General features: G+C 59.0%; 1 protein-coding gene across 1 annotated transcript in view; it reads right to left on the reverse strand.

Moving 5' to 3' along the window:
* IRS2 (insulin receptor substrate 2) overlaps nt 1-5,613 on the reverse strand; it is a 29,126-nt gene extending 23,513 nt beyond the window's left edge. The window contains exon 1 of the mRNA XM_065901887.1: nt 1,045-5,613. Within this exon, the coding sequence (XP_065757959.1) occupies nt 1,045-5,032 (3,988 nt within the window). The 5' untranslated portion in view covers nt 5,033-5,613. The remainder of the gene's footprint in view (nt 1-1,044) is intronic.
* Nucleotides 5,614-11,715: the final 6,102 nt, after the last annotated feature.

Here is an 11,715-nt window from a genome sequence, read left to right on the forward strand (position 1 = left end):
TCTTCGAGGAGCCGGGGAGTAACCACACTGGGCGCCACCCCCTGGGGCTGACCGCTCCGGAAACCACCCATGTGGCATCTTTCACTGTCTTCTCTCAAGTCCAGACTCTCATCGCCTGGGCAACAGGGAAAATGCTGGTGGCTGGGCTCCGCCCACTGGGCGCTTTCCTTGACTGCGCCTACCTAGGCTGACCCCCCACGTCATTTCTCAGACCTGCTCCGGCGGGCTAACGGGGGCAAGTGCCCCCAATTCCGCCCCCAGTCAGCCTCCCCCGCCCCCCCGCACCACAGCACAACAGGGGCGCTTCTCAGGAAGGCACGGGGAGCCACAGCCCAGACCCACCGCGTGGGAATCTCGGGGGTTCACCCAGCCCTGCCCCCTGGCCTCAGACTCGCCAGGTGATGCCTAGGTGGGCTCAAGCTCCAGAGCTGGGTTTCAGGAGCGTCGCCCTTTCAGCCTCCTAGAGAACAGGCACGTCTCTGCTGGAAATGCTCCCACGGTCCCCACGTAAACTTGAAACGGCTCAGGGCTCCCTGCAACGGCCAGCCAAAATGGATGCTCGTCTCCTAAACAACTTTCGGGCCTGTGTTTCTAAACTTTGAGGCTCAGCAAGAATTAGGCCGGCCAGGCTCCAGGAAAACAAAGAGAAAGGTGACGTCTGCGGGCCTGGGAGCCGCCGGCGGGCGGGTCCCTCCCGGGTCCCTCCCAGCGGAAGTTTCCCACTGCACAGAGGGGAGGACCCCCTGGGCCACCTCCCGGGGGAGTGGCTGACCCCCTCCCAGGTGTTCACAGACGGGAAGAGGAGGGGGGCTCTGCAGCCAAAGAAAACAGATCTGTCTCCCAGGTCGGAAGACTCACTGTTGAATTCAAAGGCGACCTGAGCGCTCTGGCGAGGTCTCTGGGAAAAGACCGACACTGGGCCAAGTGCAAAACAAAGTGAGAACCCTGCGCCAGAACTTGGGCACTGAGATCAAGGCACCCCCGGAGGGAAGCGGTTTCTAGGCGACCCGCCAGCCCGCCCTCCTCCCGCCCCCCGGCCCTCACCTTTCACCACCGTGGCCTCTTTCAGGTGATGCGTCAAGAAGTCGATGCTGGCGTAGGCGTTGGCCGCAGGCAGGGCGCCGGGGCCTGGCCCCCCGCACACCCCGGCGGGGCTGGCGGCGCCCACGGCGCTGATGAGACCCCCGAGGCTCCGCGTGCGGCCCCAGGCGCTCCTGTCGCCCGCCTGCCCGTGCGGGTGCTGCTGCAGGGGGGGCGACAGCCCCGGCTCGTCCCTCACGTCGATGGCGATGTAGTTGAGGCCATTCTGGAAGCCGGTGGACGTCTCCCGGCGCATCGGCGAGCTGTTGCCCCCGGGACAGCCGACCAGGCCGCAGCCGGGCTGAGCCGGCGTCCAGGCCCGCGCCTGCTGCGGCGTCGGCGGGGGCAACTGGCGCGGCGACGCGGGGGGCTCGTCGCCCCCACCCAGGCCGCCGCCGCAGCCCCCTTCGCTGCCTTTCCTTAGAGAAACGTTCTCCACCGAGGCCGAGTTGTGACGCTTGGGGGTGTGAGCGAAGGACGGGGACACGGGGGTCACAGTGGTGGTCGAGGAGAAGGTCTCGGAGCTGTGGCGGCGGCGGCCCCCCTGCGGGTCCGCGCGGATGACCTTGGCCCCCCGGTGGGGGTCTGGGGGCTGGCCGGCCTGCAGGAAGGCCTCGACCCCCGACACCTGATCCATGAGGCTCAGCCTCTTGAGGCCGGACACGGGGCTGCTCACGCGGGCACCGTCGGGCTTCGGGGGCGCCGCGATCGGTTGCGGCGGGGTGGCGGCCACACCAAAGGCCATCTCGGTGTAGTCACCGTTGTCCCCCGTGTCCGAGGACGAGGAGGAGGCCGCGCCTGGGCCCTGGGAGGTGGTGGCCGCAGGCAGGCGGTACAGCTCGCCCGGCGGGGGCGGCGGGGGCGGCGGCTGCAGGGCCGAGGAGGGGGCGGCCGGGCGAGGGGGCAGCGGCGGGTACACGGAGGCCTCTGGGGACAGCAGAGCGTCCAAGGAGCCCACGGGGTCCCGGCCCTGGGCGCCCGGCTGCGGCGACTTGGGCGAGCTGAAGTCGAGGTTCATGTAGTCGGAGAGCGGGGAGCGCTGCCGGCTGTCCCCGCTCGTGCCCGGGGTGCCGGAGCCGAGGGACGAGGCCGGGCTGCTGGCGGACAGCAGCGACGATGACGAGGCGGCCGAGGCCAGGAGCGGGGGCGCGGGCGGCGACAGGCGCGCGCCGGCCTCCCCGAAGTCGATGTTGATATACTCGCCTGGACTCCTGGGTTCCGGGGGCAGCGGGTACTCGTGCATGCGGGGCAGGGCCGGCAGCCCCTCCAGGGACAGGCGCGTGGGCCGCACTGCCCGGCAGCGCTGAGCCAGGAAGCCGTCGGGGCGGCTACCTCCGCCACCGCCTGGCCTCCCAGGCGAAGGCACGGCGGGGTGGGGTGGCTGGGGGTGGCCGCTGCCAGCCGCCGCGGCCGGGAAGGCACTGGCCGCCTGCGCGGGGCCGGGGGCCGGCTCCAGCTGCTCCTCCTCCAAGACCCGGCCCACGGGCGAGCTCATGAGCACGTACTGGTCGCTCTCGCCGTGGCAGGAGTGGGGGGCCTTGTAGGAGCGGGGCAGGGAGCTGTAGCAGTAGCCGGGCACGCCCCGCAGCGTCTCCCCCGCAGCAGAGAAGAAGTCGGGCGGGGTGCCCGCGGTGCCCGCGTCGCTGGGGGACATGTTGAGGTAGTCCCCGTTGGGCAGCAGCTTGCTGTCTGCGCTCTCCATGGACAGCTTGGAACCGCACCACATGCGCATGTACCCGCTGTCCTCGGGGGAGCTCTCAGCCGGGGAGCCGGTCTTGTAGCCGCCCGCGGTGCCCGGGAAGGCCCTGCCAGCTGCCGACGCGGGCATGGGCACCGCTGGCCCCGCAGGGGGCAAGGCGGCGGGCCCGGGGCGTGGCTGCAGGATCTGCTTCGGGGCCGACACGCTGGTGGGGCTCATGGGCATGTAGTCGTCGCTCTTGCAGCTCCCGCTGCCCGGCCCCAGGAGGGCCGCGCCGGGGGTCATGGGCACGTAGCCGTCGTCCGCGCCCAGGTTACTGCTAGAGCTGCGGTGCGAGCCGATCTCGACGTCGCCGTAGTCCTCGGGGTACGGGTGGTAGGCCACCTTGGGAGAGGACGCGCTGCAGGACGGGCACAGGCGGCCGGAGCTGCCCGAGAAGGTGGCCCGCATCAGCGTGTACTCGTCCAGGGACGCGGAGGACGGCTGGGGCGCCGGCCGCTGCCGAGCAGGCGTGGTCAGCGAGTAAGTCCGCTTCCTCAGCCCTCGGTCCAAGTCCGGGGCGCCGTCCCCGGAGACCCTGCGGTAGGCGCGGCCGCCGCAGTGGCTCAGCGGCCGCTCCATGGTCATGTAGCCGTACAGCTCACCCGCGCTGCCATCCCGCGCCGGGGGCGTCTCGGCGATGGACTCGGGCGTGTTGCTCCGGTGGCCGCAGTAGACCCTCAGGTCCCCGGGGCTGGAGCCATACTCGTCCAAGGACATGAAGCCGGGGTCGCTGGGGGAGCCCGAGGCCGAGGCGCTGCCGCTGGAGGGGCGCTGGGGGTGCAGGGGGTGCTGCAGGTGCGGGCCGGGGGGCGGCGGGTAGGAGCCCGAGCCGTGCCCGCTACTGGACGACAGGCTGCCGGGGCTGGTGGCCGCCGGGGGCGAGTGCGCCACGGGCATGGACATGGAGCGGCTGTGCTGCAGGCCGCCCCCTGCCGGCGCCAGCGCCGCCTTGCCCGCGCGGCCGCCGCTCAGCGTGTGCGAGCGGCTCAGAGGCGCGCGCACCGGGCCCGGGCTCAGGGGGCTGCCCGCCACCGACACCGGCCTGCCGCCCGCCGCCGCCGCCGCCCCGGACCCCGCCCCGGCCCCCGCCGCCGCCGCCGCGCCGCCGTCGCCCTCGCTGGCCGTGCGCACCCGGCACGCGCTGCACTTGGCGGCGGGCGGGGTGGCGGCCAGGCTGTCGGTGCGCGAGCGGCGCACCAGCCCCGTCTGGCTCGGAGGCAGGTTGACCAAGTGGTGATGGCGGCGCGCGCCGGGCACGCTGATGGGGTGCGTGGCCGACGAGCCGGACGACTGGCTCTTGCTGCGCGGCCGGAACTCGAAGAGCTCCTTGAGCGCCTTCATGGCCTCCAGGATGGTCTCGTGGATGTTCTGCGCCACCACCGAGTCGTCCGCCTGCATCCACAGCTCGCCGGGGCCCGTGACGGCCGAGCGGCCCACCTCGATGAAGAAGAAGCTGTCCGAGTGGCCGCAGCGGCGGATGCTCATGAGCTGCAGCGTCACCGACGGCTGCTCGCAGTTGAGCTTCACGAAGCCGATGGTGCGCGCCGACAGGCACAGGCGGTACACGCCCGTCAGGTTCTTGCTCTGGCCCAGGCCCTTGGGCTTCAGGTTCACCTGCCACACCTCGCGGTAGGCGGCCGTGGCGGGCGCCACCAGCCCGTAGCTGTCATCGGCCGCGGCGGCGCCCGCCGAGCCGCCCAGGGCGCCGGGCAGGGAGGCGCTGCAGGACCCGGAGGTGGCGGCGGCGGCGGGGGGCGCGTCGCCGGCGCCCGCGCGGCCCTCGCTGACCAGGTCGGTGAGCGCGCGGTACCAGCCCTCCTGCTCCTGCTCGTTCTCGGCCGCCACGGCGAAGTACTCGTCCTTGGTGTAGAGGGCGATCAGGTACTTGTGCTTGGCGTCGGCGCGCTTGTTGATGTTCAGGCAGCAGTCGAGCGCGATGACCCGCTTCGGGGCGCCCGCCTTGCTCCGCCACTTCTTCTCGCTCTCGTAGTACTCGAGCCGCGGCGGCTGCGGCGCCGGGCCCCCGCCCGCGCCCGCCTCGTCGCCGCCCGCGCCGGGCCCGCGCAGCACGAAGAAGCGCTTGTGGCCGTGCTTCTGCTTGCGCAGGTAGCCGCACTTGCGCACGCTGTGGTTGTTGTTGTTGTTGTTGTTGAGGTTGGGGCCGTCCCCGCCCGCCGGCCCGGGGGGCCCGTGCTCCGGCGGGCTCGCCATCGCGGGCGCTTCAGGCCGCGCCGCCCGGCCCGGCTTGGAGGGGCCGGGGGCGGGGGCGGGAGGCCGGGGGTGGGGAGAGCGGAGCGCAGGGGGGCGCGGGCGGCTCCCCAGCACCTCCTGCTCGCCCGCCGGGGCCCGCGTCCCTCGGGCCCAGGAGGTGGGGAAGGTTCGGGGAGGCCCCGCGGGGGCCGGCACCCGCGCGGTGGCGCAGCGCCCTCCGCGATCCGGGGCCCCAGAAGGTGCCCGGTGCGGGCGGTGGCCGCCGCCCCCCCTTCCCCGCGGCCCGGCTTGCCCGCGGCCGCTGCCTCCCGGGCTCTCGGGCGGCGCCTGGGGGACTCGCTGGCTGGGCCGAGAGTCGGGGTCCCCGAGCCGCGGGGCCGAGCCTAAGGCGCGCGCGGCCGCACGGGTCCCGCCGCCGCGCTGCGCTCCGGGGCGCCGAGGTGCGCCCGGGGACTCGGGGTCCGCGCCGCCGCCGCCGGGGCTGCCGCCGCCGCTGCTGCCGCTGCCGCTGCCAACGGCGACCCGGACTCGTCGCGGTCCCCGCCGCACAGTGAGTAACACATCGCGCACCGAGTGACTGAACTAAGAAGAGCAAAACAACATGTGACTCGGCGTTACGCAGGCACACACGGCGCGGCCGCCCCGCCCCGCCGCCCGCATTGGCGCCGCGCCCCCCGACGGACGGCGCGCGCGGCCAATGGGCGCGGGCCGCGGGGAGGGCGGGCCGCGCGCCCCCGCCCCGCCCCCCTTTCTCCCGGGGCCGCGTTTCCCGCCGTCCCCTCCCCCGCGCCCGCCCGCGGGGGGCCCGGGCCGGGGCGGGGCGCGGCGGGCGGGGGCGGCCGGGCCTCATTAATCAGAGGCTCGTTGCGGAGGCCGGCGGCGGAGATGCCACCCAGGGCGGGAAAAGGGGCGCGCGGGAGGGGCGGGGGCCGGCCGCCGCGCGCAGGGCCCGGCCCTCCCGCCTTGGACTCAATTAATTGGGCTCCGAGCTTCCGCCGGGGAGGGGACGCTGCAGGGGACGGGGGCGGCCGAGATCAAGGGGCGAGACCGCCAGCCCGGGCTCGGGGCTTGGGAGGCGGCGGTGGCACACCCGCCCTCCACCGGGCCCCGCAGCGCCTTGCCGCCGCCCCACTGGCTGGGGCCTGGAGGAGGCAGTGAACTTGGCTGCCCCCTCGAAATGCCCTACCCCCCAGCACACACTTCGGCGCGCGGATCCGGTGCCCGGGCTGGGGGTGGGCGTGCGCCCCACCACCACCACCCCCGCCTCGGCGTGTTCGCGCCTGGGTGGTTCCCGGGGTGCCCGGCCCGCGGCTTGTTTACGAGCATCCCATTAGTCACCGGTGAGCTCAGGATCGATAGCAGCTTCGACCCCCTTCCTGGAAAGGGAGCCGGGGTCGGCAAGGGGCGCGGCTGGGGCGCCCCCAACCCCGGGCCGCGCGGGCCCCAGGCGCTCCCGGGGTCCCAACCCGCTCAGGGCTGCCCTTCCCCCGCACCCGATCGTGGGCCCTTTCCGGGGCGTCATCAGCGCCATTCACTTGTCAGGTTCTCGGGAAGTTGAAATCGTCTGTTTGGATGTAACAGGAGAAAGGGGAGGACGAGCGGGCGGAGAAGACTGCAGTTTTCATCGTGCCGGGAAGAGGGCGGGCTCCGGCGAGCCGAGCCGGGTCCCTGCGGCCGCGGCCCGCCCCCCGCCGGCCCCGGCCCCGCGCGCCGAGGCGCGGGAGTGGGCGTCTCCGGACCTGCGCGCCCGCAGCGGGTGCCGCGTGAAAGATGCCCTTGGATGCTTTAGATATTTGCATCTACGTGGCTTCTATGACTTTCAAAGTCGATTACAAAAGGACCCACCATATAACGCGTCTCCTAAATGACTGTGAGGGCTGCTGCTGAGGGTGGGAGTCCCCGAGTTCAGATCTCAGCAGGCTACTTACTAATCCTGCGGAAACTAAAAAGGCTATATAGACGCAGGCCTTGGTCGGGTTTTTTGGTTTGTTTTTAATTGTGTCTTCATGAAATAATTTTGAAACAACAAAAAAAATTTTTTTAACTTCTGGAAGTTTGCCTTTGAATGCCGTCTATACCTTACAAAAGTCTTCGTTTTCAATGTCATGGAGTCTTACATTTAAGAAGAATAATTTAAGGTTGTAATTTTTGAAAGAGTGATAAATATTTTAACATGTTTGTAAAAATGTGACCTGAAAATTCTGCTAGTTAATATTATGGGCCAAGAGATCCGTATTCACCGAAAGATAGATGGTAGTAGTTTTGTTAGTTGCTATGTAAATTGTGGTTCCTGCTGAGTAACTTAAACAGAAGAAGGATCAATGACACAAAAGTCATCATAGAATATGCCTCAAAGAGGTGTGTTCAAAGTCAATCCTTCATTTTAAACAAACCATGCTTTACAAAATAATACTTCTAGGAGTGGCGGAGCTGTGTGTGTGTGTGTGTGTGGGCGTGTGGGTGCGTGCACGTTTCTGTGTGTGGGCATGGGTGTGTACGGACATTTGTGTATGTGTGATTGTGTGTGTGTTCTATTCGTTTTAGATCTTGCCGTCCCTTTTATGGTAACAGATGTTGCCTAGCAAGTGTCCGCCCAGCAAGGAGAGTTGATGGGGCTTCTCATCTGGGAGCTTCAAGACCATGTGACCCAATTCTGTTGGCCCTGTGATCATTTCCAGTAAAGGGGCCTGCCTAAGTGTTCAGTAACCCTAACAAGCAGAGGGTGATTGTGGGGTAACCTCTTTCCGGCATCATGCCATAATAATTTCTTCATAGAAAGGATCTTTCTGCTTGATTTTGGCTTTTCAAACAAAATTAAGCTTTCAAATACTCATTGAATATTTAGTTGCTGTGCCCTTCGGATGTCAATAAGTCCATCTTGGGTTGTTCCCCCCCCCCCCCCAAGCTGTACCAATGGGTGTTCAATACCAGCGTTCCAGTAATGGTGTCAGAAGTTCTCTGCTGGCAGCTGACACCCCGTATGCTAGTTAGTCGGTTCCTGGTTAGGGACAGACAAGCCAGGGCGAGGAATTTGTCTTCTGTATCAGTGGTATTCTCATACTCTAGGATCACAGAGCTGCAGCAAAACTGCAAACTAATTGTCATTCTGAAGTCCTAGAACCTCTAGCTGCAAGTGTGGGAGTACAATTTCCATTCTCATTAAGAAGTCAGCCCGTGAAACCAGCAGAAAGGAACTCTGTAATTAGAAACATCCCAGTCTTCCTCAACGAAGGAACTGGTTGTCTTTCTCCCTTTCCATTGCCAAATAAGCTATTTATTTATTTAAAGCTTGTTTGACACCTTGTGATTTTTCCAACTGTTCTCCAGCAAAAGTCAGCTAATAACATCTGCCAACCTGTTCCCTGTGCAGGGCTGGGTGCTGCTTGCGTGGCCTGTTGCCAGCTAGAGCCTGGATGAAATTTTTTCCCATGGCCCAAAATGGATAACAAAATGGCCATATCTTCGAACAAATACTGCTTTTTGTTTGGTTGGTTTTATTGTTGTTTGAATATAAAATCTTACACAGTGATTTTTTTTTTTCTTTTACCAAACCAAAAAGTCCTTTCTGGAATAATTTAATTAACTTTCATAGAGTAGTCAATTTCATAAAAGTATGATATTAAAAATATATACTAATTCATAATACAAATAATAGTAATAATAATGTGTGTTAGTCGCTCAGTTGTGTCTGACTCTGACCCCGTGGACTGTACCCCGCCAGGCTCCTCTGTCCATGGAATTCTCCAGGCAAGAATACTGGAGTGGGTTGCCATTCCCTTCTTCAGGGAGTAATAATAATAATGAACATTAATTTCCTTCTCTGTTTCATATAAGGAAGCATATATAGCAGGAGAAAGTTAACATGAGAGTTTTTTGTTTTTAATTCTTAACCCTGTAGCTGTTTCACAGTATTTTTTGTCTTGATGGACTCTTTATGAACTGACTAAGCTGATCAGTCAGTGAAATATTATATAAGCAGTTAGAGTAGCTTTAACTTAAAATGTATTTTAGGAGTGGAGATTTTAACAGCAGAGGTCTGTGTCCTGGTCTTTAGAAAGAGCGGCAGCATTCCATCAAGTTTGCTGTATTAAATAATGCGTTTCAGTTGCTCATGTAATACATGACCCTTCCTGTGATGAGTGAACTCCAAGGACAGCCTTTGCCTCATCTAGGATCCATGTGGGGACTTCCTGCACTTCAGCTGCCGGTTTTTCCTCACAAACACATTTGCTAATATGTTTCAACTGAAATTTCACAAGGGTTTTGTAATATGCCAGTGCTATGCAACAGAATGTTTTACATGAAAGAATCTAACTGCTGTTCGGATCATTTACTGTCAAGGGGTGGCTTTGCAAATGTTTGAAAAAGCAGGATTTGTTCATAGGCTGTATCATTTTCTTGGAAGTGGTAAATAAACCTTTCCACTTCAGTATTTGCTCTTTAAAAATCCTGATGCATTTTTAATAATCCTTTTTAAAAAATATTCTTTTGGGGAAGAAGAGTTTTCTAAAGTAAATGATTTCTTATGTGCCTATAGTCTTGACCAAACTACTCTGACGCTCAAGAATTACTCTGAAAAGTGTATAAATTGAATTAATACTGCTCAGAATAATGCTCAGTTATGTGGTAAGCACCAGGACAGCTAATCCAATATTTAGAACATTTTCATTTTTAAAAGAAAATTATATTGAAGAAATATTAACATATAAGCAAACAATCACATAGTGACTGCATTCAGTGACTCAGATTTCTTATTCATTCATCCCTGAATTCTGTTGTGTTTGGATTTTGAAAATATGTTTCTAGATTAAAACATGCACACACTTTTTTCCCCTAAAGACTTTCCATGACTGAAATTAAAAGTTTACATTAATGGGTATAGAACATTACTGAATCATCAAGACAAGCAAAGCAAAAACTGTTCCTTCACAGAAAATCCCTCTTCCTTGGAATTCTTGGACCTGAAATATAATATACTTATGTTTTGCATGACTAAATTGATGTCCTGCTATGTAGCTGCTGAGTTAAAGTGTTGTTTACGTTCTATTTGTTTGTTTTGTTTTTTCCTATCAGATCAGAATTAAAGTGTCTACTTCTCAATATGTACTTCCTGAGCAGATGACATTAAAAGGGGGGGGGGGGCTCTAAAATGACACAGCTATATTTTCTGGGAGGGGAAGGGGTGAGCGGTGAGGTCAGCGGGGAGTGCCCTTGAACACAGCCCAGATGTTAAGGAAGGAGAAAGATCAGCCGGAGTTCATTGATCCCTCTGTTGCACTCTTTGCTGCGGGAGCCAGCTTTCGCCCTGTTTTTGCAAACGGCTCAGGAGGTAAATAGGACACCGGCTGCCCGCTTGTGGCCAGATGCTCTGGGGTTTGGGGCTGTAGTCAGGAACCTTCCACTTTGCTGCCGTCGTTCACGTGCTGCTTCCAGCTCGCCTTTCAGTCTGTTTTCTAGAGTTGTTTTGAAACCCAACCTACAGATAAGAGAGGAAACTTGACCCGCTCTTGTGAATGCTGCCACCAACTGGCAAGGCTTCCTCCCAAGGCAGGACCAGCTCCCCCTGAGCTCACGCTGCCAGAGAGGCGCCTGCTTTGGGGCAAAGCTGCCTGCAAGCTCACCGACCCTGGCTGGGCAGAAGTCTTCACGTTTAGAGTCGATAGAAACTGCTTGACATGAAAGAGAAATAGCATCACGGAGTGACTAAAGACAATGTCAGATAACAAATGAAGAATGACTGTTAGGAAGCTTGATAATTCTTTTTTTTCTTTTTGGATTGAGTATCAAGCTAATATGGTCACATTTTCTAATATACTTTATATCTCAATTTGCATCTTTAGTTACCGAGAACAGCTATTATATAAAAAATGTATGTCATTCTCCTTTAAGATTTTAGAAAACTACCTGACCAACAAATTAAAAATAAGAATCTAAACAAGATTATTTTCAAATATTTCTTGGAGCAAACCTCAGGGTTACAATCAGGATACAAACTTTTGGTTGTGTTTCTTACCTATCAATGTCTTTTTTTTTTTTTAAGAATAAGCTAAAATCATCTCGAGAGATTTTGAAAAGTAACGTTTGAAATAGTATGGAGGAAAGAAAATACATTTTCAGAACTATCAATAACATTTTAAAAGCTACAAAAGACAAATGGCAGTGAAATGTCAAATGTGCCTACCTTTTTGATTAATTTGAACTTATGAACTCGTAGCTTATTTATCAAAGTTAAAAGTATAAATTATACATTCTTTCATAATTGCTCTAGTCTCAGTTTTTAGGCAGTGCCAATGACAGAGATATTCAAGTTAATGATGGTATTTGAGCTAAGTTATCCAAATAGTGTGAAGGGATCAGAAGACATAATTTATTTGCTACCAAGTTTGTTCTTCAAGTACTTTTAACCTGATGAAAGAGAAAAACAAAACCACAGCTTAATCCATAAAATAGCAATGATAATAATAATAGCAACTAATGGGTGTGGTTTATCAGTGTGTTTACATGTTATGGCATTTGATTTTCACCAGTCTGTGAGAATCAAATCAAATAATATAATTTATATTATTGATATTAATATAATTAGTATAACTATGTCTGTGCTCAGTTGCCAGTCATGTCCGACCCTTTGCGACCCCATGGACTGTAGCCCGCCAGGCTCCTCTGTCCATGGGATTCTCCAGGCA

This window comes from Muntiacus reevesi, chromosome 11, assembly GCF_963930625.1.
Source record: "Muntiacus reevesi chromosome 11, mMunRee1.1, whole genome shotgun sequence".
Lineage (NCBI taxonomy): Eukaryota > Metazoa > Chordata > Mammalia > Artiodactyla > Cervidae > Muntiacus > Muntiacus reevesi.